This window comes from Petaurus breviceps, unplaced genomic scaffold (genome assembly GCF_028583685.1).
Source record: "Petaurus breviceps papuanus isolate PSGF00001 unplaced genomic scaffold, PetGlider_PUasm1.0 76, whole genome shotgun sequence".
NCBI lineage: Eukaryota > Metazoa > Chordata > Mammalia > Diprotodontia > Petauridae > Petaurus > Petaurus breviceps.
In genome coordinates, this window is record NW_027186473.1 from 26,544,020 (window position 1) to 26,571,346 (window position 27,327).

At 39.5% G+C, this 27,327-nt stretch overlaps 1 protein-coding gene and 2 long non-coding RNA genes across 10 annotated transcripts in view; 2 read left to right on the forward strand and 1 right to left on the reverse strand.

Annotated features, from left to right (window-relative positions):
- The window catches only part of CENPC (centromere protein C), an 86,653-nt gene extending 75,478 nt beyond the window's left edge, over positions 1-11,175 (reverse strand). For 2 of the 8 annotated variants that reach the window (XM_069105323.1, XM_069105318.1), the window contains exon 1: positions 10,877-11,170. In XM_069105323.1, coding sequence (XP_068961424.1) covers positions 10,877-10,921 — 45 coding nt within the window. In that variant the 5' untranslated portion in view covers positions 10,922-11,170. Of the gene's footprint in view, positions 1-10,876 lie in introns of all 8 variants that reach the window. The other 6 variants (XM_069105321.1, XM_069105322.1, XM_069105326.1 and 3 more) reach the window with 6 other exon arrangements.
- LOC138175050 (uncharacterized) lies at positions 344-10,545 on the forward strand. The gene is made up of 3 exons (XR_011171860.1): positions 344-3,799; positions 6,411-6,548; positions 7,205-10,545. It is a non-coding gene; the product is annotated as an uncharacterized lncRNA (long non-coding RNA).
- Positions 11,176-11,373: 198 nt separating the features above from the next.
- Positions 11,374-14,653, forward strand: LOC138175049 (uncharacterized). Its single transcript, XR_011171859.1, has 2 exons — positions 11,374-11,596; positions 13,495-14,653. It is a non-coding gene; the product is annotated as an uncharacterized lncRNA (long non-coding RNA).
- The last annotated feature ends 12,674 nt before the right edge of the window (positions 14,654-27,327 follow it).

Here is a 27,327-nt window from a genome sequence, read left to right on the forward strand (position 1 = left end):
ATATAGTTAGTCTTTTACAATATATCTACTATGTTATTGTTTTATATTAGCCACACATGTGCAACCTATACTGAACTGCTTATCTTTCCAGTAAGGGTGGGTAACAAGGAAGGAAGGGAATGAATTTGGAATTCAAAGTTTTAAAATCAAATATTCAAATATGTGTGTGTGTGTGTGTGTGTGTGTGTGTATATACCAGAGTTGAATCTGGTACACACACACACACACTATTATTAATACTATTTTACATGTAACTGGGAAATAAGATATACAGGCACTGAGGCATAGAGATCCACTGGAAAAGTTGCAAGGGGTATCGGAGAAAATATGGGAGAGAGCAGATTGGAGGAGGGGATATCCTGTGGGACTGCTATTTTGGGGCAGTGAGTAGGGGGAAAACAGGGAGAAAATTTATAACTCAAAATCTGGAGGAAAAAATTATGTAAATCAGAAGTTAATAAAGCATTTAAAAAAAAAGAGTTTGTGGGGATGACTTTTTGTTTTGTTTTTAACAGGTGGGGAGATCTGGACATATTTGTAGGCAGCAAGGAAGTCAGCCAGTAGATAGGGAGAAAACAGTGGTAAGGATAGGATTAAGACTGGTGACTAAGAAAATGAGGAAAGATTGGATCAAGGACACAAACAGAAGGTTTTAAATATAAAAGAAGAGGGCCAATTAATTAGAAAAACATCAATTGTTCATGGCTGGGTAGAGCTAATATAATAAAAATGACAATTTTTCCTAAATTAAATTACATATTTAGTGCCATACCAATCAATTTACCAAAAAATTACTTTATAGCACTAGAAAAGATAGTAACAAAATTCATTTGGAAGAAAAAAAGGTCCAGAATATCAAGGGAATTAATAAGAAGAAATGTTAAGGAATGTGGCCTAGCAATACCAGATTTTAATCTGTATTATAAAGCAGCAGTCATCAATACTACTTGGTACTGGCTGAGGAATAAGAGCAGTGGATCAATGGAATAGATTGGGTACAGGAGACTCAGCAGTCAATGACTATAATAATCTACTCTTTGATAAACCCAAAGACCCCAGTTTTGGGGATAAAAACTCACTATTTGTCAAAAACTGCTGGGAAAACTGGAATACAGTATGGCAGAAATTAGGCATAGACCATTATCTAACACCATATACCAAAATTAAGTCTAAATGAGTGCATGATCTAGGTATAAAGGCTGATACTATAAGCAGTCTACGAAAACAAGGAATAGTTTACCTATCAGATTTAGGGGAAGACTTCATGATCAAACAAGAATTAGAGAGCATTATAAAATGCAAAATGGATATCTTTGAGTACATGAAATTGAAAAGCTTCTGTACAAACAAAGCCAAGGTAACCAAGATTAAGAGGGAAGTGGGACATGGGGAAAGAATTTTTACAACCAATGTCTCTGATAAAGGCCTCATTTCTAAAATACACAGAGAACTGAGCCAAATCTGTAAGAATACAAGTCAGTCCCCAGTTGCTAAATGGTCAAAGGATATGAACAGACAGTTCTCAGAGGAAGAAATTAAAGATATCTATAAGCATATGAAAAAATGCTCTAAATCACTATTGATTAGAGAAATGCAAATCAAAACAACTCTGAGGTACCACATCTCACCAGACAGATTGGCTAAGATGACCAAACAGGAAAATGATAAATGCTGGAGAGGATGTGGAAAAATTGGAACACTAATACATTGCTGGTGGAGCTGTGAACTGATCTGACCATTCTGGAGAGCAATCTGGAACTATGCCCAAAGGGCAATAAGTAATTTCATATCCTTTGACCCACCAATACCACTTCTAGGGTTGTATCCCAAAGAGATCATAGAAGCGGGAGAAAGACCCTTATGTAATGTAAAACGTAGCAGCTCTTTTTGTGGTGGCAAAGAATTGGAAATTAAGGGGATGCCCATCAATTGGGGAATGGCTAAACAAGTTATGGTATATGAATATAACCTAATACTATTGCGCCATAAGAAAAGAAGAACAGCTGGGCTTCATATTTTTACCTGGAGAGGCTTATATGAACTAATGCTGAGAAGAGCCTGAACCAAGAAAAATTTGTAAACAATTACAGATACAACGTATGTATGATGACCAACTTTGATAGACCAGACTCTCTCAGAAATGCAGGGCTATAAGTAAACTCCAAAAGACTCAAGATGGAGAGAGATGTCTACATTCAGAGAAAGAATTAGAAAGAACAGTTTGAATGCAGATTGAAGCAAATTACCTGCTCTCTTTCTTTTTCTTGTTTGGTTTTGTTTCCTCTTTCCCATTGTTCATTCCATCTGATACAATCCTTCTTTATAACCTGACTAATGTCTAAAGTGGAACTATTTCCAGATCCTATACTTGATTGTATGCCACAATTCAAAGAACTGGGGAACTGAATCTTGTAAACTCAAAGTAAACTAACAAATTAATAAAGACCAAAAAAAAAAATGAAGTGGTATTCCTAAAGCATAGATCAAAATGATGCTACTTCCATGTTCTCAAAGTACCGATGGTTCCCTACCATTACTAGCAATGATGCCTACTTAAAGTCTTTTATAATCTTGCTCTAATATACTATTACAGTCATTATGTATTTCTCTCCACATACTGTATGATATAGCTAAACTGGCCTTTCTCCATGTTACTAACACATAATATTACATCTCTAGTATGTCTTTGCAAACCCTGTTCACCATTCCTGGAATGCACTTTCTTCCTCAATTTGACTAGAATCCCTAGTTTCCTTTAATGGTCAGTCCAAATGCCACTATCTCCCAACAAGAGGGCCTAATAACCTCACCTAATAACTCCCCTCCCCCAACTTACCTTGAATATATTTTATATTTACTTATTTGTATACGTGCTGTTTTTTCCAACAGAATGTAAGAACTTTTTGTCTTTATAGTTCTGAAATGCCCATGGCCTCATGTACTAAGCCCCTGTATGTAACAAGTTTGGAAATTACTGAATTCTTCCTGAACTTGTACGCGCTTAGCCAGGAGCCCCTCTCTTGTGAGAAACAGACCTGGCCATACTTCCTGATGTCAGAATGATCCTGGACATCTGGGTCTCACAAAAAATCAGGGCAAGGACTACACAACTGTCCAGACCAAGGCCTGGCTACAACGAATGTGCTTATCTACCATTGTCAGACTAACTTTACTTCCCACAAGACTAACTTTGTTTCCCACACCATTTTTTGGTGTGTTTTTGACTTTAAATATTCCCCCTTTCCCTATGGTCGGGGCAGCTCTCCTAAGATTCCTTGGGAGACTGTCGCTGGCCAGCTTAATAAACTGATGCTCATAAAAATTGACTAGGCTTGGGTTCTTTTTCTACGTGTCCATTTCATTGGCGACCCAGATGGGACAAGCCTTTAATTGTTTTCTCTGTGACCAAACCACCCATACCACGGTGTGGTCTGGGTATCGGGGAGTCAGACGGGAGGTGCCCCTGAAATCACTTTTGTTTTGGCCCCTCTGATTCTCGATACCTAAGGCAGCCGGGTGTTGTGGATCAAACCCATTTTTTTACTCTGCCTGAGCATCCTGTTTTATTTTTCTTTTTTTCTTTTTCTCTTTCTTTTGTCTCCCCTCCAAGTTGTCAAAGGGCGATCGCCCTGTTCCACTCTCGGAGGAGGAAAGAAGTCCACCGAAGGCAGCCCTGGAGGTCAGGTCTCAAGGGTAGCGACGGGTGGGCCGGCTATTGAAGCACTTGAGAGCCTGGGCAGTCTCGTGGCAGTGGCTTGTGAGTCCTGCTGGGGAGGGGGATCGGATCGGAGAGTGCTTGGTGAGTACTCTGTTGGATGAGGGAGTGTAGCTGTCCGATCACCCTCACAGCCTTTAGCAGGACGCTGCTAAAGGCATTTCTTTTGCCCTGTCGGGACTAGGGTGGGGACCAGGAGGGACACTTCCCAAAATTCCTAGGGGACAGTTGCCTCATCCCCAGGGATCTTGGGTCGTGTGCGGACCAGTCCATCACAAGTCCAGGCTGCGACCGTTGTCTGTCTGTGTGGGCCCTTTTATGTAAGTGTGGATGAAAATGAGTGTGATTGAGTGTGAATGAGTAAGGTTTAAACTGCAGCTGGACTGCTGGCCATTTCTTTGGAATGCTGTAATCTCTTTCCCTCCTCCTCCTTTCCCTTGCTGCTGAATGCAGGAGGGAGGGAGAAATATTGTCTTGTTTGGGTTGTGTGGTGGTAAGTGCAAGTCAAAGAGTGTAGGAGAAGTGTCAGGTCAGAATTAGGAAAAAAAGAAAATGAAGTGTGTGTAGTTTTACAGGGGTTTTGATCAAAGTCCAACAGAAGGATGAGTAGACTTTAGGAAAAGCAAGAAAGTTGAAGCATGTAGCAAAGGAAGGAGCACGGGTGAGAAGTTAAGATGGGTACAAGTTATGTGCTACTGGAAGGTGTGAACAGAAGTTTTAAGATTTTTAAAGGTTTGGAAAAAAAATCTCTTCCTCTTCATTCCACTCTGGCCAAGTGGAGTGAGGAGAAGGTGATGAGAAAGGAAGGGCATCTTCTCCCCTCAGATCAAAGAGGCAGGCAGACGAACACTTAACTATTTCCTGCCTCATCTAAAAGAGGAAAGTTTTGCGTATCAGAAAGGCAACAGAATACATTCTAGTCATTTTTGAAGAGTGTCACTCCTGATTCAATGCTAAAGATATATAGTATTTGGCACTGGGGCAAATTGGGAAAATACATAGATCTATAAAAGAGACACCTCAGGAGTGAAGCTTTGAGCTCTCTAGCACAGAAGGGGACACCAGGGTCCCACTCACTTGACTGGTAGATTCAAAGCTCTCACTTTCAAAAAGGAGTGGACACATAAGTGAAATATATGGGAGTAAAAGTTACAATAGCTAAAAACATTTTGAACAGATTTTGTTAAAGCCTCTCTCACCAGATCAGATAAGGAACGAGAGTGCTGAAGAGTAGTAGGGAATTTGAGTTACCCTCCCCCACTTGAAAAAATATATATATATATATGGATGAAGTTTTCGAGCTTGCTTCATCTAAGAATGTAATTATGTTAATTTGAAGGTTTATGGATCACCACAATCACCATCTATGTGAGATTCCAGAATGTAATTAATTTCTAGTGATAAGTTGATTGGTTGTGTGGCATCAAGAAAATTTTACTTCTGTGTAACTTCAAAAGTGGAGTTTTAAAGTCATCAGATTGGTAATTCATTTGTTTTTATTTCAAAGTACAAAATTGAGAACATGACAATTGTTTATGATATTGTTACTGGTAAACAGTTGTACTATCTATGCTGTATGAGAAGCAGTTTCTCTTAAAGTTTTGGAGTATTGTAATTTGGGAAACCATAAGCTTCCAAGTCTGTCTTTGTTTAAAAGGAAGTTTCCGTTAAGATTGTTTGAAATTGTAAGACTGTTAACTAAGTTATTTGAGCTACTGTTTAAAAAAATGCTAAAACCTAAAACTGTGAAAACTTTATTTTGCCTAGTTCTGCTCATTCAGAACAGTCCCCCTGCTACTGTATGATGTTGTAAAATTGCCTGGGAAAGCGAGCTTGTTTTAATTATGAAGCTCCTAAACAATAAGCTTGACTTAACTGAGAAGCAACAAAATCTATGTACAAAAGAGTAAAAAGGATCTCTAACTATTGGCCTTATCAGGATGAGCTCAAAAAAAAATTGTAAAGGGAAAGATGTTAAAGAGAATCCCTTATATATGTGAATCCTGGTAAATCTTTGTGGTATATTGCAACTTAATGAGAGTAAATTGATGTTAAGATAAGAAGGTTTGGGGACAAATGGGGATTTCCAAGCCCCTCCTGTCTCTAAATAGTGGTATGGATACCTTTGTATCAGATGGTTTAAGTATGTTGAAAAGGGTGTGAGGAAGTATTTAGGAAGACAAAAAGATTTGTAACTCGATTTTATAATTAATAGCTCAATCATATTTGAGAAGAAAAGGAAATAAGAATACAAATGCAATATTGAATCATTATCCCATGGACTGAGATTGGGATTATAAAGTTACTGTAGAAAAGTTATATCTGTGCATATGTAATGGGGTCCCAGTGTATTTCAAAGTGTAATTGGGTATTAATGCCATTGACTGAATTAATTGTTGGGATTGAATCAGAGACATTTTAGTTGAGAGAAAAGCAATTTTAGTGTGAGATCAGATTAAGCATAGTTACAGGAAGATGGGGAATCTTGGGAAGTAGATGCAAATCTATTAGAGCAATAATTTATAAACCTGATGGGAGATTTGATTTTTATGAACAAGAATAAATATAGAAATGAATACAGGCTATTTGAGGCTCACTTTAGAGATGTTCCTTAACCCTTAAACAGATTGTTGGAGCTTGTTATTTAAGATTTGATGGGAATGTTAACTGACTATCCCTCTGAATCTAACTCCAGGTATGGATATTAAGAAAGGCTATCTAAGCTATCTGAGCCACCGATCCATGATGCCAGACCCTATGAGGTACAGATATGGAAGGCCTGTGAAGTATGAGTATGGAAGGTCGGAAGAACAACTGTTCTGAATGAGCTGAGGTAGGATTCTCCTGACTTGACCCTCCCAGTGACACCTGGCAGACTCTGGGCTGGGCTCAATGCAGATTGCAGCTTGGTATACATTTTGCCCAGAACTGACATTCTGAAGTTGGGGAAAATGGTTCCCTCATTACAGTTTTGTCCCTATTCTTGGTGGCAAGTTTCAATCATCAAAAGTTTTGAAGATACAACAACAAATCTATTAAATACTTGATTCTGGAACATCTTAAGTTGCTATAAGATAAAGCTATTAGGCTTAGGATTTAGCATAGGTATTCCTGTATAAATCAGAGTCCTTTAGTTCTTTGTAATAATGTGAGGACAAGTAGGTCAAGGATTTGTGGGAATATTGTTCTGTTATTTAGTTAGTATCATACTTGTCTCAGATTTCTCATAATTGGCTACTATTAAAAGGAGAATAGTTTCTGGACTACTTAGTAAATATTTTAATTGTTGTAACTGTTAGTATAATGTGAATCCCTTAGTGAAATCCCATCCTCCTGGTGGAGGAATTAATAATGGATTAATGCAAAAATATAAGAAACTAGTTTTAATATGTGATCATGACAACTGACCAGGACTCCAATTTTAATTTTGTAAGAATGATAAGGGTTCAGGATGGGTAATTTAAATTGGTTCTAAGGTTCCTTTTGTAGGGAAGTGAATGAAAGAAGGCAGAAGAGGAAGAGAAAGAGTCTGGAATGTGATGCTGAGGATGGATGGATGGAAAACAACCAGAGGACTTCCATCAGACGGTGTAACCGCTGCCAGACAACAGTGTGAAAAGAGACTTTTGGACTTTGGAAGGGACAATTGTTTGTTATTGTTTTCTTTTGAATCTCTGTATCTGCACTCATGAAGGGGACTGCTCCTTAGGAGTGAATATAATCAGAGGATAAACAAGCTTTGTGAAACAAGGATGTATGTCTACTGTCTAGCTGTGAGGTTCAAGTCAGGAACCTCTTTTGTTAAAGGCGGTACAATTATGTTAGTAAAAGAATAAAAACTTATGAGGTATCTTGTCTATGGGAAAATATAAAGGACAGTGAATTAGTCTGAGTAATGGATTATACTAGCCCATATTCACCCTTCTGGTCAATTTTCTCTTACTTCTTTTTGGCCCTTGTTTATTTGATCTTTTTGCTAGATTTGTGTCTTTTAGGCTCAGCACCCTTCACTTGCAGGTGACATCTCAGGCTGAGTACCAACCACTCTCCAAGACCAGGACCCATCACCCCCTGGACCTGACATCGGCCAGGCTCTGGACACTGGCTACTGACCCCGCCCCTTGAATGATGGTACCCTGAGAGGTAGGGACAGGTCTGCACCCCTTCCCAGCAAGAAGCAGTTCGGGAAGCTGAGATCACCGCCCTTGTCCCCAAATGAATTTGGGTATCATCTCTTTAAGGGGGGAATGATGGGGTGCTTGGGATCTATGAATGTAAAACCAATTTGTAATCTATGTAAAACCAATTTGTAATACCAATTTGTAACATCAGGAATGATGGGGTGCTTGGATATTTGTAACATCAGTCTGTAACACTTTGTAATATCAGTTTGTAAAATCACACTCCATTCCCCTTTTTGGGGCCCTGATTCGACAAGTGACCACCTATGGGGTTCCCATTTTTACCTTTGATCTCTGTGACCTAGGGAACTTTCATTGTGCTAAATGGGGTTGTGATACCGTGGCCACTTGGCTTCCTAATGGGCAGGACCACTTGATTACCTTACAGCTTAACTTTGTCCCTTCTAAATGTACTCTCAAACGGTGTAATCCCATGATCCTAACTGTTAAGCATCCTACTCTTCCTACTTGGAAACTGGGCCACTCTTGGGGCCTGCGAATATATGTCTATGGCTGGGATAATGGTGGCCTCTTTACCATTCAGAAACAGGTGGTTCCCGTCCCCAGGTTACCTATTGGTCCTAACCCCGATCTTAACCCTCTAGCAAGGCCCCCACCTGACTTCAAACCAGACAGGGGGCTGACCACCCCTCAGATCCCTTATTATAGCACCCCCTCACTTTCAGACCCCAGTTCTTCTGTTTTCCGTACCCTGGATACTGTGTATTCCTTCTTAAATGCCTCCAATCCTAATTTAACATCTTCCTGCTGGCTATGTGTGGACCCGGCACCCCCTTACTTTGTAGGGGTGGCCACTCAGGCTAATTTGTCTGAGATTTCTAACTTTACCCTGTTTGACTCTTACCCTGCCCATTGCTCCCCTACATGTCCTCGAAGTATCAAACCCTGAGTCTGATGACTCAAGGGTCTGTCCAAATAAAAGCAGGGAGTGAAATGCCCATGGCCTCATGTACTAAGCCCCTGTATGTAACAAGTTTGGAAATTACTGAATTCTTCCTAAACTTGTACGCGCTTAGCCAGGAGCCCCTCTCTTGTGAGAAACAGACCTGGCCATACTTCCTGATGTCAGAATGATCCTGGACATCTGGGTCTCACAATAAATCAGGGCAAGGACTATACAACTGTCCAGACCAAGGCCTGGCTACAACAAATGTGCTTATCTACCATTGTCAGACTAACTTTACTTCCCACAAGACTAACTTTGTTTCCCACACCTATTTTTGGCGGTTTTTTACTTTAAATATTCCCCCTTTCCCTATGGTCGGGGCAGCTCTCCTAAGATTCCTTGGGAGACTGTCGCTGGCCAGCTTAATAAACTGATGCTCATAAAAATTGACTAGGCTTGGGTTCTTTTTCTATGTGTCCATTTCAGTCCCAGAACCAAAAAATAGTGCCTGGCACATACACAGGAGGCAATTAATAAATATTTGTTGACTGACTGACTGACCTAGGAACAATATATAGCTGCAAACAGGAACTGGATTGGTTGATAAAGGAGGAACGAGTTGCTGAACTTGCTGAAGACAGCAGAAGAGGGGAATATCTGTAAAAAGCAAGGAGGATGCTTCAATATTGGTGGGGGCAGAGAAGTAGTCAAGGACTTAGCAAGGTTTCCATTATTGCAAGAAGGTGAAAGTAGTGTGAGAAGAATAAAGTTAAAATGCAATGTGGTGGCTAGAAGAAAGAGTGTAGGCTTGGCCTTAGGAAGATCTCAGCTTCTTCCCATTTAGTAAAGTCACTCTCCTGAGCCTCAGTTTCCTTATCTATAAAATGAGGAGGTTCTATTGCATTACATCTAAAGTCTCTTCCAGATTTGAATCTAAGATTTCCTGAACTTAAGATGAAAGGAAAAGTTTGTTAGTAAGGCAGAGATATGGAAGAGTGAGCAATATAGGTTCTTGAGCAATCAAGGTTTAAGTGAAAAAAGCAGGAAATGGCAGCAGGTAAAAAGAGTTTTTAACTAGAAAGCTAACAGATAGTGTATCACAGAAATCAGGCGAGGTGGTCAAGTCAATACAAATACAGCATTTATTTTGCCCCAGATTACAACTTGCTAGGCATGAGGAATACAAAAAAAGATTAAAAAGTCAAGTCTCCTAGGAGTTGTTACCTCCGATTTATCCTCCCTAGACCTTGGGTGTACTAGAGTTGGCAGGCAGTCTCGGTCTCCGGCACCGGCCCCACCCCGCCCCCGCCCCGCCTGGAACACAGCAGCATGTAATAAATGCTTGCAAAATTGCAGACAATTCTGGACCAAAAAAATTAACAATTTCACCTGAAATAATGAAATAACATGGCGAGCCAAATCCCAAATAACACTCCAAATAACTGGTAAACTTTAACAAAACGCTAATTTATGTGCTCATCCCCCTCCAACTTCTTAGTATACTCTGTGCTTCAGCACTGTGCCCGGGCTTTATAAACGTATAAACTCTCTCAGAGAGTTCACTAGCCATAAGGGAGGAAGGCGAAAAGTCATTCCACAGGCACTTCCATCCTCAAAGATCCCGCGAAGGGCCGAAAGCAGCTTCAGGCACATTCTCACTCGAGCAACCGACCAGAAGCCGGGAAAGTTGAGCAAGTCACCAGCGGCCACGTCGGGCGGGCAGTCTCCATGGACCCCTCCCCTAACCCTAAGACAGGGCCGAGCTGTCAGGTGACCGCAGCCGCAGCCCCGCCCTCGGGCATCCAGTCCCGGCTTTCCTGCGGGCCCACCCAAACCTCACTCCGCTTCCCCCGCCCCCTCTCCGGCCCCAAGGCCCCCCCTCTCTCCCAAGGTTACAACGTCAAAGGTTTCCCTCAGCTCTCAGCTGAGCGCTCTCACGCCGCGTTAACAGACCAGGAAACAGACGCTGAGGACTGGCCAGCCCCGGGGCTCAGCCCGCCCCCTTCGCGCCTGGACGAAAGCCACCGCGGCCAAGAGCCGTTAGTTTTAAAAACAACACAATCACCGACTTACCAGGTCAGAGGAAGCCATGACCACACCACAGTTACCCAGCCTCATCCGCCCAAGTCTGTGGCGGGAATAGCGTTGGCGGGCCCAAACTGCGTTGCAGGACTAGGGCAAGGGGACACGCCTGAGGATGCTGATAGACTGGGGAGTCGAAGGGCGAGCACGCCGAAAACCCTCGGTGAGTGTCTCCAAGTACCCATGCACTCTCTGGGCTGTCCCCACTACCGGCCGAGCTCGCGGCAAAGAGAGGGGAAGGGGGCGGGAAAATTTTGAAAACTAGATGCACATGCGCAGAATCGGACTCGCGCTCACTCTTATATCCCGGAAGAAACTTACGGTTGAGGTAGAAGACACCTCCTACCCGCTGGACGTCCAGCCCTCACCACACCCACCCCGCTGAGCCTGAGCTGCGATTGGCTGATTTGTTGCAGTCGGATCCGCCCCTCCATTTGTGACCGTTAGGGTATTCTGTTGTTCCACAGTATGAAGTCAGAAAAGGGTGTTAAGGGGTGGCTATGTGAATAGAGCACCGGCCTTGGAATCTGGAGGACCGGACTTCAAATCCGTCCTCAGACACTTGACACACAGCTGTGTGACTTTAGGCAAGTCACTTAAGCCCAATTGCTCCAAAAGGGGGAAAAAAAAAGTGCCCAGTATGTATTAGCGGTGACAAGTGTGCTTGAGAAAGTTTATGCCTGTATGAGCCGAGAGGAATTTTTTATGAAGGTGTGTGTAGATAAGTGCGTGGGAGCGTCGGAGGGGAGGGATTTGTGTTGACTAATGAGAAAGTGTGTTACAGGGAATGGATTTGTTTTGTAGATTGTAAAAAGGTGTAAATGTATTAGTGGAGAGAGGTTGTGTAAACGTTGGTGCATATGTATATTCTTAGTTGCCATTTTCATATCTATGTCTGTGCGTATATATAAAATAAATGATTTATTACATATAATTGTGTGTATATAATCATATTCATACAGGAAAATCCTACATTGAAAATAAAACAGTCCCTCCAGAGGGATTCTGCATTCTCCTGCCGCAGGAACACAGAGCTTGTAAGAGGACGCATAGAATGAATACAAGATGTTTTAAGGGAGAGGGCTGCACCCTAAGCATCACCTGGACTCAATCTCTCTCACTCCCTACCCCAGCCCATATCCAAGTCTGTTTTGGAAGTCTATCGATTTCACTTTTGCAGTTATCTCTCGAATGCTTCCCTTTCTCTCCTCTGATTTGCCACCACTCTAGTGCAGGTCTCCACCTCACACCTGGATTATTGCAGTAGACTGCTGATGGTTCTGCCTGTTCTCTCTCCCCTCCAATACATCCTTCATTCAATCACTAAAGTGATTTTCCTAAAACCTAGGTTCGACCAAGTCATACCTCTCTTCCCCCCCCCCCCCAAACATGTACACACACATTCAAACTCTGGTGATTCCTTGTTACTTCCAGGATCAAATACAAAATATTTTTGGTGTTCAAAGCTGTTCATAAACCGTGCACTTGTCTTTCCAGTCTTGTAAACTCAAAGTAAACGAACAAATTAATAAAGACAAAAAAAAAAAAAGATGATAAGCTGTGGATGACACAGCTATTCTCAGCAGTACAACAGTCCAAGACAGTTCTGAAGGACTTATGATGAAAAATGCTGTCCATCTCCAGGGAAAGCATTGATGGTATCTGAATACAAATTGAAGCATACTTGTTTAACTTTATTTTCCTTGAGGATTTTTTTGGTCTGTTTTCTTTCACAACAACTGTTATGGATGTGTTTTGCATGACTACACATGTACAACCTATATGGAATTGCTTGCCTTCTCAAGGGGGGGGGGGGGGGGAGGAAGGGAGGGAAATTTGGAACTCAAAATTTTAAAAATAAATGTTAAAAGTTGTCTTTACATGAAACTGGGGGAAAATAAAATACTAAATAGAAGCTAAAAAAAGAAAGTATCTTTTTGAAAAAACATAAAAGAAATTATAAATTTCCATTGTTGATGCAGTATATTGACAAGTAAATATAAGATAGATACAAAATAAATACAAAGTGATTTTAGGGGAAGGGATATAAACAACTTGGATATGAAGGAACTTTGAAGAAATCTAGAGATTCCACAAGGAAGAGGTAAAAAGGGTGAACATTCCAAACAACGGGACATAGCCTGGGCAAAGGCATGGGAGAAGAACATGGAACATCATATAAAGAGAAGAGCAATTAGACCAATTTGGCTGGGGCATACACTGGATATGAGGGAGTGAGGTAGGAAGAAGGATTCAAGATATATGATGGATATATGGATTTAGAAATCATAAACAGAATAATTGAGACCATGGAAGCAGATGAGATCATCAAAAAGGAGAAGGTACGTAAAGCAAGTAACCTAGATCTTAGGAGAGTAGATATTAAAGGTTTCAAAGAAGGAAAAGTAGGATCTCATGGACTAAAATTCTATAAGAAAAATCAAGCCAGGAAGTCTGGGAAGCTCTCAAGAAACAAAAATCTGAGAAATGGAAACAAATTCTAGTAAGGAAGAAATGGAGTTTTCTTTAACTTTTAAAAATTTGATATTCACGTACCTTTTTCTTCCTTCTTCCCTGCCTTTTTTCATTCTTTCTCTTCTTTCTTTCAGATTAGGTCTCCCTATCTCATCCAAGTTGGAAGTGCTACAGCTCCTCACAGGTGGATTTGCAGAGAAGCTTTGTGATAGTAATGGCAATTAAAGATTCCCCTGTATTGGCTTGGTTTTCAAATTGATTGTGTTAAAACCCAGAGTTTGTTAATCCCACCTGTGGGATGGGCTTGTTGATGTGAAAAGAAAGTCCTGAACTGGGAGGAGCTGGTGATGTAGATTTGGAGAGACACTAGAGAGAGGCGGAAGATCTTTTTTGGAAGCAGCACCTCGTGGAGAGAGAGAGGCTAAGAGAATTGCTGGTGGCCGCTTTGAATTGCCCTGGACTTTTGAGACCTGCCCCCTGAGCTGCCAAGGACTGAGGAGACATGGCTGTTTTGCTGGTACTTTGTCTGTCTGTTTTGATGTTATTTTGCCAGATTTGTCCACTGGTGAAAGACAGTCCTTTTGTTGAAGAAGTCCTGGAACCTGGCTGTTCGCTAAGAAGCCCTGAGACTGTCCTGCAGACAGAGAGTGAATACTGTCCACTGGTGAGGGACAGTGCTGTTGTTGCAGGGGTCTGGGAGCCTTTCTGTTGGTTCAGAAGCCCTGAAGAAGGATGTTCTTGTTGTATGTTTACAGAAATCCTGGGAGAGGGCTTTGCTAATGTGTTCAGGGGTTCTAGGACTGTTCTACAGACAGAGGATAAATTCATGAAGGGACTGGCAATGTATCTTATGGCCTTGCTAAGCCTTGTCTCCCCAGGAACTAAGATTGCTGAGAACTTGCCTCGTGTCAAGATGAAGAAAAGACCTCCATTTGGGTATTAAGTGCTGTGTTTAAACTTGATGTAACTCTGGGGTAGATTCAATTGTGATCCAGGGGTGGGGAACTTTTGACCTTTTTGTGTTCTATGGTTGAGCAAATGAATGTATTTTACTTATGTTTGGAAACTAATCTCCATTTGAGAAGAGGGGCTTTGTGGTGGACTTAATTAAGGTATAGCCTAGGGGTGGAGAAGTATTTAGAACAGAGACTTTGTGATTGATTGAATGATTGGAAGGTCCTGGGGTGGGGTAGTACTTGGAGATTATGCTTAGTAAATGCTGTATTTTGAATGATGTCATGTTTTGATCTTCTCTGTTCTTGGTTTGTCACTGAATAAAATAGAGAGCACCTATGCTGGTATTTTGAACCTGGGAAGTTGCCTTCTTTTGGCATTACATTACAAGCTTTGGCCTGCTTTATTTCTGACTTGGGTCAGTTTGCTGCTCCTTAGGCAGCCTGGTCTCCCCACACCCATCCCACCACATACCCAGAAGCACTGGAGTGCTTCAGGGGTTCTTCATATTGGCACCCCAATGAGCTTTAGCCACACTACAGCTCAGAACATATGAACTCAAGAACTATACCAACCTTAGATTCCCTAGTAGCAGGATTATAGGCATGAACCATCAAACACAGCTCATTTCTGAATGTATCCCTATTACTTCCTGTAATGGGAATGGGAATTTGAAGATCTTCCCTGCCCCTTAATAGACCTGGAGGGAGTTTGAAGATCTCCCCTGCTGTGAAGATAAACTCTGCCCCCTGATAGGCTGAATGTAGTCACATGGAGCCTGTGGTGGGAGGAGTTTGCTGAGGAGAAGCAGAGCCCACAGGAAGCTGGTTGAGAGCTAGCCAGACAATTGGAGATAGTTGGGGACAGAGGAGCTTAGGCAAGAAGATAGAGAGTTTTGTGATTAAATATTGATCTTATATTGGTTTGTGGGAAGGCTAATGGATGGCATGGCTCTCAGCATTATTATGGCTTCTGAATATCTTTGGTACTGTGATGGAATAGGAGTACTGGTTTTGGGATTCAGTTTTCTGGTGTCCAAATAAATCCTTCAGCTTTATCCTCTATCTGAAGAGTTTGGCATATTTTGTAATCAAATGTCATGAGACACTTATAGTCACAGCCTTTATCATGATCATGAGCACTGTAAATATTGTATTGGTGCTTCTCCTACTTGTAGTATATTGTTTTAAAAAAGAAAAAATCCCAGCAAAACTAACATATGACACAGAATTTCCTAAAGAGATAGATGCAAATTGCAGGGATATTAATCTATATGATATGTATAATTAATATACTAATAATTCAGATTTTCTCAGAGCTGCCTCTTCTGGCTTGGGAGTCAGAAGCTTACAATGAAGTTTGAAATGATCAAACCCTTGGCAACACTCTCACAGTTACTACATTCCTGTGCCTGTTTACATTAAGTGAAGCAAATCAAAGATAGAAGAAACTGTTCCTGTCACAGAACTCTGGTCTTGCACCCCACCAAGTAAGAACTTCCAAAGACTTGAAACAATACTGTTCCCACAGGACTCCAGAACACCTGTATTCTCGTGCATTCATAGACTTGTCATGGGAAACCACTCAGGCTCTGAAAATGATTGTTGGTAATACACCTTTCCCTTCCCCCCTCTCCCGTTAACAGGATTTTTACTGAGCCAGTGTCTAACCTGAGAATGCTCAGAGCCACACAAAGCATGCTTAGAGACTGGAATGCCAGTGATCAAATAGTTAATCAGTTTCAGAGTGAGGAATGTTCTCTTAGCTGAAAGCTAAGAGATCAGCACAGGTTATATAATTACAAGTGGGAAGGAGGGAGGAAGGTGGATTACAAATAATCTTGTATTGGTTTCCCACAAGAAACCTACAAGTCCCACAATAAGACAATTCAGGAGTCAAGTCTTTGGGGGTTGTGACCATCTCCCCTAAAATACCAAACCAGAGTTCTATGACGGGAATAGGTTCTACAATCTTTGATTCGCTTCACTTAAGGTCAAGTAATTGTGAGTGTTGTTAGAATTTTGATTAATCAGTTTAAGATGCATTGTGAGCTGACTCCTGAACTACAGAGGCAGCTCTTGAGAAAACTAAATTATTAGCATATTCATTACATATATCAATTAATATGAAAATTATAAATTCCCTTCTCATTCCCTCCTTTTGGCCAAAAAGATCAGAATGACCCTTGAAGGCTGATGGGGAACATTCATTTGAAACATGATTTTGAAAAATTTCTTGATTATAGAAATTTTCTATAAAAGGAAAAAAGAGGACCATAGTAATATTAACAGAGGAAAAACTTCCTTAACAATTTGATTCCAGGCATGAGTCATATCTGACAACAGACAATCATGTAGTTAAAGCAAAGCACAGGATTGACAAGGTGGGAATTTTCCTTTTCAAGAAAGGAAATAACACAGTGGAGAAATAAAGTCAGGAGGATCATATCTAGGCTATGTCCTAAAGTGTCCTCATACCCTTTCCTAGGAGCAGACATCCGCTATAGCAGTCACTCAGACTGCCATACATGCCATTTTCTATTACTGGCTTTGTAACAATTCAGATAACTAACATTGAAATTAAAGCTCAAGTCCCAGGAATTTTTACCTTAAAGAGAAACATTTTCATTAATCACATCTTAAGAAGATAAGTACAACATAAAAGTGAAAGAGATTGAGAGGACAGTAGGAAAAAGAAAAAGACTTAGTTCACAGAAGGAGTAACTGCAAACCTCAGGCCATGTCCAGTTTCTTGGGTTGGTGCTCTATATCATGTTGTCTTCTCATTCTGGGGGTCTTGGGAACAGTTGTCCACAGCTGCTTTGACCCCATTTAATCTTTTTTTTTTTTTTGCTTTTTTGGAGGGGGAGAGTCAGGGCAACTGGGGTTAAGTGACTTGCCCAAGGTCACATGGCTAGTAAGTGTGTCAAGTGTCTGAGGACAGATTTGAACTAAGGGTCCTCCTGACTCCAGGGCTGGTGCTCTATTCATGTGCCACCTAGCTGCCCCAGCCCCATTTCATCTTTAGGATTAAGTCACCCTTGGGTTCTGAAATCCAAGTGGGTGGTACTGTTTTTTTGAAACTTTACAGATGGATCTAGGACTCTACTCCTCAGAGTTTGACTGCAGTGAGAGTAGTGAACAAAGGGGCCTTTCCATCTTGGCTCGAAGGAGTGTTTTCAGAGGTAATGTTTCCAGGACACCCAGTCACCTGGTTGGATCAGGGGCTGAGTTTCAATTGAAGTTTCTAAAGAATGGGACTATGAAACAAGGTGGTAATGTTCCTGTTGTTTTATGATCCAGCCCAATGCAGTATTGTAGGAGGGAGCTTTTAATTTTTTATTTCATGACTTCTTATTCTTCCAGATGAATTTTGTTATTTTTTTCTAACACTGTAAAATAATTCCTTGAAATAAAAATATGCTTCATTCTGCACTCAGAGATCATTAGTTTTCTCTCTGGAGGTAGATAGCATTTTTCATCATTTGGTGTTTTGGAATTTTCTTGAATCATTTTATTAATCAGAGTAATTAAGTCTTCCACATTTGATCATTGTTATAATATTACTATTACTGCATATAATGTTCTCCTGGTTCTCCTACTTTACTTTGTATCAGTTCATATCAGTTTTCCCAGGTTTTTCTGGGAGACCATTCTGCTTGTCATTTCTTATAGCATAATAGTATTCCATCACAATCACATACCACAACTTGTTCAGCTATTCCCTAATTGATAGGCATCCCCTTGATTTCCAATCCTTTGCCACCACAAAAAGAGATGTTATATATATTTTCACATATAGGTTCTTTCCCCTTTTATTTAATCTCATTAGGACACAAACCTAGTAGTGATATTCCTGGGTCAAAGGGCATGCACAATTTTATAGCCCTTTGGATATAATTTGAAATTGATATCCAGAAAAAGTGGACCAGTTTACTACTCCACCAAGAGTGCATTACTGTCCCTATTTTTCCACATCCCCCCAGCATTTATTATTTTCCTTTTCTTTCATATTAGGAACCCTAATAGGTATGAAGTGGTATATGAGAATTATTTTAACTTCCATGTCTCTAATAAGTAGAGATTTGGAGCCTTTTTTATGTGACTATTAATAGCTTTGATTTCTTCTGAAAACTGTGTATTCATCTCCTTTGGCCATTTATCATTTGGGGAATGGCTCTTATTTTTTATAAATCTGGCTCAATTCCCTATATATGAGATATGAGGCCTATGTCAGAAAAATTTGCTGTAAAAATGTTTCTTAGTTTCCTACTTCCCTTATAATTATCATTGCATTGATTTTGGTAGTGCAAAAACTTTATTACATATAATCAAAATTATCCATTTTACTTCCCATGATACTTTCTATCTCTTATTTGGTCATAAATCCTTTCTTATTCATAGATCTGAAAGGTAAATTTGTCTATGCTCCACTAATTTACTTGTGATATCACCCTTTATGTCTAAGCCATTTACCCATTTTTACCTTATTTTCGTATATGGTGTGTTATGTTGGTATATGCCTATTTCTGCCAAACTGCTTTCTAGATTTCCCAACAATTTTTGTCAAATAGTGAGCTCTTATACCAAAAGATTGGATGTTTGAATCAATCAAGCACTACTAGGTTACTATGGTCATTCATTACTATGTACTGTACACTTAATCTGTTCCACTCATCTACCATTCTATTTCTTAGTCAGTACCAGATTGTTTTCATAATTACTGCTTTGTAATATAGTTTGAAATCTGGTATGAAACCAAATTCCTTCACATTTTTTTCATAAATTCTCTTGATATTCGTGACTTTTAATTCTTCCAGATGAAATTTATTATTTTTTTCTAATTTTATAAAATAATTCCTTGATACTTTAATTTAGGCTAAATTGTCATTTTTAATATATTGACTCAGCTTACCCATGAGCAATTAATATTTTATGTCTGTCTTCGTATGAAAAGTGTTTCATTATTGTGTTCATATAATTCCTGTCTTGGCATTTAGACTCTCAGGTATTTTATAATATCTGCAATTAATTTGAATGGAATTTCTCCTTCTAACTTTTCCTACTGGGTTTTGTTGGTGATATATAGAAATGTTGTTGATTTGTGTGGTATTATTTTATATCCTATGACTTTGCTAAAGGCAGCTAGGTGACACAGTGGATAAGGTCAGCTAGAGGACACAGTGTCAGACCTGAAGTCAGGAAGACTCACTTTTCTGAGTTCAAATCTAACCTCAAACATTTACTAACTGTGTGACCCTGGGAAAGTCACTTACCCTGTTTGTCTCAGTACCTCATCTGTAAAAAATGATTTGGAGAAGTAAATGGTAAACTACTCTAATATCTTTGCTAAGAAAATCCCAAAGGGGTCACAAAGAGTCAGATATGACTGAACAGTTTTGCTAACATTGTTTCAACTAGTTTCTTAATTGATTTTTTTAGGGTTCTGTAAGTATACTATCATATTTTCTGCAATATTGATAGTTTTATTTCCTCCTTGCCTATTTCCTTCAATTTCTTTTTCTTGTCTTATTGCTATAGCTAGCATTTATAATATAATATTTAACAATATTGATAATAATGGATATCCTTGCTTCACCTTTGATCTTGGGAAAACATATAGCTTATCCCGATCATAGTTAATGCTTGCTCTTGGTTTTAGATGGATACTGCTTATCATTTTAGGAAATTTATTCCTATGTTCCCCAGTGTTTTTAACAGGAATGGGTGTTGTATTTTGTCAAATGTCTTTCTGAATCTATTGAGTCATTAGCTTCTACTTGCCCAATTCTACTTTTTAAGGAATTGCTTTCTTTGGTGGATTTTTGTATATCTTTTCCCATTTGTTTGTGCTTCCTTTACCAAGCTATTAACTCTTTTTTTTAATCATTCTCTTACATTACTCTCATTTCTTTTCCCAGTTTTTCTTCTACTTCTGTTATTTAATTTTTAAAATCCTTTTTAATCTCTCCCCAGAGTTATTTTTAGGTGGGAGACCAATTCATTGTAAGGGTTATGGGATTTAAAGATCTTCCATGCCCCATTGGACTTGCTGATGTAGCAGGAAAGGGCAGAGCAAGAGGAAGTGGAAGCCAAGCTAGAGTTCCTTCGGTGGCTAGCAGTGGTGGCGACGCAGCAGCAGCAGCAGAGGCAGTGGCAGCGGCAGTGTGAAGCCCTTTTTCAGTCAGCCAGAATTTCTGCTAAGGACTCCTGCTGAGGACTGCCAGGGGCTGGAGCTGCTGGGAGCATGCTTCCTGGACGCTGGGTGGTTGCTGTGAGTGGGGAGAGGAGGACCTTTGCCTGAGATAGCCTGTTCTGTTTTAAAGGCTTGAGAATGTGGGTGCTTTCTACTTTATCTACCTGTGCCAATTTCATAACTACTCTGATGGCTTTCACTTTCTGGTTTTGGGACTCAGTCTTTTGGTATTTTAATAAATTTTCTAGCTTATTCCCCCATATAGCAAGCCTGATGTATTTTGTGATGGATAATTACATCAGCATATCTGTAATTTCCATAGGCATTGTGAATATGGCATTGCTGATACATTCATATTTCTCTTTGAGGGTTAGCATATAGATGTTTTAATATTCTGAGTTTGTGTTTTGAGCTTCCCTGTCAACATATTAGGTTTCTATGCCCAGGGCTTTGTTGTTGTTGTTAGTTTTTTGCTGATTTTTCAACCTTTTTTGGGAACTTAAAGTTGACCTCTATTGCTGGGATACAGTGGACATTGTTCCAAGCTTCTTGCACTGAGGGTCAGGGGCACAGCCACTGGCCTGCTATACTAAGGTCTTTGGGCTTGGTGCACTGGGATTTCCTGGGTTGGCAGCTCACCTGCTGTGAATTAATCACCAAGCTGGCTTGCACCTCATGCTGGGGTAGCTGAGCCAGCTGGGCCTGACTACCCAGGCCAGTGTCTAGAGGCATCATAACTGGCCCACTGTGTAGCTGGCCTCTTACATTACTCTCATTTCTTTTCCCAGTTTTTCTTCTTCACCAAGGCTGTGAGGGGTTGGGGGAAAAAGAGTGGGTGACTTGATCGCTGATCTGTGCTGGGGCTAAGGACTTTCACTGACTTGCATGGATACCACCTGTCCTGGGATACACTTCCCTTTTATCCAAGTGAGACAGAACTTTCCTACAATCCTTCTAAGTTATCTTGGACTAGAAAATTGTTTTGCCTTGTCCTTTCAAGCATTTTTATAAAAAGAGACCAGAGATGAATAAAAAATGTGACTTCCAATAAGAGACTCAAGAGAAAGATAAAAAGGTAAACATAAAAGAGAAATCATAAAAGACTCAATAAGATTAAACAGCTTACATTCCTTTAGGAAAAAGTGATACATGTAACTTGAAAAAGTTATCATTATTAGGGGACTTAGAGGAACTTTACATAAACAGAAGGCCTTGGAAGGAATCTGTTATGTTGGAATGATCTCAAAAAAAAAAAAGAGATGGGTGAGAAAGAGCAATGCACAAAAAGAGTGGAGAAAAGAAAGAAAGAATGGGGAAAATTAGGAGCAATTTTGCCCAATTGTATGCCAAAAAATGTGACAATTTTAAGTGAATTGGATGAATATTTACAAAAATATAAATCACCCAGATTAATAGAAGAGGAAATAGAATGCTTAAATAACCACATCTCAGAAAAAGAAATTGAACAATCCATCAATGAACACCCTAAAAAAAATCCCTAGGGGGCAGATGAATTCACAAGTGAATTGTACCCAAACATTTAAAGAACAATTAATTCCAATGCTACATAAAGTATTTAGGGAAATAAGCAAAGAAGGAGTCCTACCAAATAACCTTTGTGACATAAAAATAGTGCTGATACCTAAACCAGGAAGAGTCAAACAGAGGAAGACATTTCCCTAATGAACATCAATAAAAAAAATTTAAGCAAAATTAGCAAGGGCATTGCAACAATGTATCACAAGGATCTTACACTATCACCGGGTGAGATTTATTCCAGTAATACAGGGTTGGTTCAATATAAGGAAAAGTATCAACATAATATACCACATCAATAACAAAAGCAACAGAAATTATGTATTATGTCAATAAATGCAGCAAAACCTTTTGACAAAATATAGCACACATTTCTATTAAAAAACAGTAGCGAGCATAGGAATAAATGGAGTTTTCCTTAAAATGATAAGTTGTATCTACCTAAAACTGTCAGCAAGCATTATCTTTAATGAGGATAAGTTAAAAGCCTTCCCAGCAAGGTCAAGGATGAAGCAAGCATGCCCATTATCACCACTATTATTCAATACAGTACTAGAAATATTAGCTATAACAATGAGAAAAGAAAGAAATTGTGACTTCTTGTCCCTGAAGCTGGGGTCTAACTCCATTTATTCCTATGCTAAACACAAAGACCCCAGCTTCAGGGACAAGAAGTCACAATTTGACAAAAACTGCTTGAAAAAATGGGAAAAGAATATGACAGAAACTAGGTATAGACCAATATTTTATACTATATATCAAAATAAGATAAAAATGAGTATGTGAAGGGGAAGCTAGGTGGCACAGTGAATAGAGCACCAGCCCTAGAGTCAGGAGGACCTGAGTTCAAATCTGGCCTCAGACACAACACAAAAACTAGCCATGTGACTTTGGGCAAGTCACTTAACCCCAACTGCCCTCCAAAAAGCAAAAAAAAAAAAAAATGGGTACATGATTCTGACATGAAGTCATAAGTACCATAAGTCGATTAGGAGAGCATGGAATAGTTTACCTGGGAGATCTATGAATAAGGAAAGAATTTACAACCAAACAAGAGACAGAGAACATGACTAGGTATAAAATGAACAGTTTTGATTATATTAAATTTAAAAGGTTTTGCATTATCAAAATCAGTACAAATAATATTAGAAGAAAAACAGAAAGCTGGGAAACAATTTTTACAGCAAGTGTTTCTGATAAAGCCCTCATTTCTCAAATATAAAGAGAACTGCTTGGATCTGGATTGCAGTCTAGGGTGTAGGTCCTGGGGTGTGCGACAAGCTTGCCAGAGCATGTGGAGGCTTCAGAGAGGGCACCCAACTAATACCTTTGGCAGCTGAGAAAACTCCAGCAATTGGGACAAAGCTCTCCTGTCTGGTAGCAGAGTCCTACTATGGCAAAAAAGCCCAAAAGTCAAGTAATTGAGTGGCAACATGATCAGGCAAAGGAAGCAAAGTAAACAGAGCAACCCAACTTTATGCTACTATTTTAGGGACAAAAAGGATCAAAGCATGGAACAGGAGGAAGACAGTGAAGTCAGAACTCCTGCACCAAAGCTTCCAAGAAAAATATGAGCTGGTTACAGGCTATAAAGGACCTCAAGGAGGATTTTTGAAAATCAAATAAGAGAAGTGGAGTAAAAATTGGGAAGAGAAATGAGAATGATGCAAGAAAATTATGAAATGAGAATCAACAAACTGACTGAAGAAAATAACACCTTAAAAAACAGACTAACTCAATTGGCAAAAGAGGCTCAAAAAGGCAATGAGGAGAAGAATGCCTTAAAAAGCCAAATTTGCCAGATGGAAAAAGAATCTCAAAAGCTCACTGAAGAGAATCATTCCTTCAGAATTAGATTGGAGCAAATGGAAGCTGGTGACTTTACTAGAAATCAAGATACTATTAAACAGATCCAAACAAATGAAAAAATAGAAGGCAATGTAAAATATTTCATTGGAAAAACCACTGACCTGGAAAATAGATCCAGGATAGATCATTTAAAAATTACTGGACTACCTGAAAGCCATGATCAAAAAAAGAATGTAGAAATTATCCTTCAAGAAATTCTCAAGGAAAATTGCCCTGATGTTTTAGAACCAGAGGGCAAAATAGAGGTTGAAAGAATCCACCAATCACCTCCTGAAAAGGATCTAAAAAAAAAACTCCTAGGAATATTATAGCCAGGTTCTGGAATTCCCAGATCAAGGAGAAAATATTACAAGCAGCCAGGAAGAAACAATTCGAATATTGTGGAAATACAATCAGGATAACATGGGATCTAGCAGCTTCTACACTGAGGAATCAAAGGGCTTGGAATATGATATTCCAGAGGTCAAAGGAGCTGGGATTAAAACCAAGAATCACCTACCCAGAAAAACTGAGTATCATGTTTCAGGGGAAAATATGGTCATTCAGTGGAATAGAGGACTTTCAAGCATTCTTGATGAAAAAACCAGAGTTGAATAGAAAATTTGACATTTAGATACAAGAAGCAAGAGATGAGAAGGTCAACAGGGAAAAGAAATCATAAGGAACTTATCAAAGTTGAACTATTTACGTTCCTACATGGAAAAATAATAATTGTAAGTTATGAAACTTTTCTCAGTATGAGAATAGTTGAAGGGAATAGAAATATATATGTGTGTGTGTGAGTGTGTGTACATATACATATATGTCTATATAGGAGGATATATGGGCATATGAATGCATATATGAATGTGTATATATATATGTGTGTGTGTGTGTGTGTGTGTGTGTGTGTACAGTTATACACAGAGAGCACAGGATCAATTTAATAGCAAGGGATGATACTTAAAAGGTGAAATTAAGAGGTGAGAGGGGAATATAATGAGAGGAGATGGGGGGAGACAGAATGGGGTAAACTATCTCATATAGAAGAGGCAAGGGAAAATGGTTACAATGGAGGGGAAAAACAGGAAGGCAAAAGGGAATGGGTCAACCTTATTCTCATTGAATTTGGCTTAGGGAGGGAATGACATACACACTCAATAGGGTATCTCACCCTACAGGAGAGTAGGGGGGAAGGGGATGAGAGGGGGGATGATGAAAAGGAGGGGAAGGTGGGGGGGGGAGGGGAAGTTGGAAGCACCCACTTTTGAAAAGGGACAGGATCAAAGTAGAGAATAGAACAAGTGGGAGGTGGGATAGGAGGGAGGGAAATATAGTCAGTCTTTTACAATATATTCACTATGGAAATATTTTGCATAGCTACATACATACAACCTATATTGAATTGCTTATCTTCCCAGTAAGGGTGGGTGACAAGGGAGGAAGGGAATGAATCTGGAATTCAAATTTTAAAATAAAATGTTTAAAACATATATGTATATACTATTATTAATAGTATTTTACATTTAACTGGGAAATAAGATATACAAGCACTAGGGCCATAGAGATCCACCGTGAAAGTCAGAGGGGTATAGGAGAAGATACGGGAGAGAGCAGATTGGTGGAGGGGATATCCAGTGGGATCACTATTTTGGGGTGGTGGGTAGGGGAAAAACAGGGAGAAATTTTAAATGAATGATGTATGTTAATAAAGTTAATAAAGCATTTGATAAAAAAAAAAAAGAAGAAAGGAAAGAGTTGTCAACTGATCCAACAGTTCTGAAGAGTAATTTGGAACTATGCCCAAAGAGCAATCTAATTGTGTATACCCCTGGATCCAGAAATACCATTAAGAGGTCTGTATTCCCAAGAGATAAAAGGGATTTAGGAGGAGGACCTATTTTTACAAAAATATTTATTGCATCTCAAAGTATTGGAAATTTAGGGGATGCCCATTAATTGGGAAATGACTGAACAAGTTTTGGCATATAATTGTAATGGGATATTACTATGCTATAAAAAATGATGAGCAGATGAATTTCAGAAAAAAAAAACTTGAGAAGACTTATGTTATGCAAAGTGAAGTTGTATCATTATCCTTTGTTCTTGAACAGGACTATGACATCAGGTTGATGATGACAGGATTTGCAACTGTATTATTTAATTTGAGTTCGGCAGGGCTGTGGGAAGTCACAAGTCTCACTTTTTCCTTCAGAGCCATCTGGGTCCAGTGGCCAGGTATCAATCAGGATGACTTGAGATGACCCAGGATGCAGTGGGAGACCTTGGTCTTTTAAAGTTAAGGTCTTTTCTACTCATTTTGAGTGAGACAACACCCATTCAGTGAATAGGCCTTTTTCAGAAGTGAATCTAAGGATGGCCCCTTTAATAACAATAATAATATCAAAATGGAAGAGGAAAAAGCAACCTCAGGATTACTAGCCAAAAGAGAAATAGTTACTATTGACATTCACACTGAGCCCAAAAAGTAACCGTTAACTGGTGCTTGGGCATGGCAGTGATTTATTATCCAATCAATGATATCCAGAGTGAATTGAGTTTAAGGCTCGGTTTTTGAGAAAGAAATTAAGCCAATAAACTCCAAGTTAACCAGGTAGGTTTCTGCCATTAAAATTGATATTCCTATAGGCAGAACATCCTCAGAGGAGAGGAGAAGAGAGAAGAGGGGAGGGGAGGGAGGAGAAGGGAGAGGAGAGAACAAGCTGAATTGCTCAACTGGAACTGACCAGCTGAGTCCCCAGTAGGGCAGCTTGGGCTTACTTACACATTGTGGTTTCTCGTCTGTTCTTGAAGAAGACCATGACATCAGCTTGATGATGACATGACTTGCAATTGAATTTGATTTGAGTAAGGGAGGGCTATGCAAAAAAATATATAGATAGATAGAGATAGTGTTCCTTGGTATGTATCCCAAAGAGATCATAAAAAAGGGAAAAGGACCCACACGTACAAAAATATTTATAGCAGCTTTTTGTGGTGGCCAAGAATTGGAAATTGTGGGAATGCCCATCAATAGGGGAATGGCTAAACAAGTTGTGGTATATAGATATAATGGAATATTATTGCACTATAAAAAATGATGAGAAAAAGATTTCAGAAAGACCTGTCAAGACTTACATGAAATGATGCTGAGTGAAGTGATAAGAGCCAGGAGAACATTGTGCAGTAAAAACAACACTGTATGGTGATCAATTGTGAATGACTTAGCCATTCTCAGCAATACAATCATCCAAAACAATTCCAAAGGACTCATGATGAAAAATACTATCCACCTCCAGAAAGGAATTTGTGGAATATGAATGCAGATCAAAGCACACTATTTTTCACCTTCTGTATTTTTTTCATTCTCCCTCCCCCCTTTGGGTCTGTCTTCTTTTACAACATGATGAATATGGTAATATATTTTGAATAAT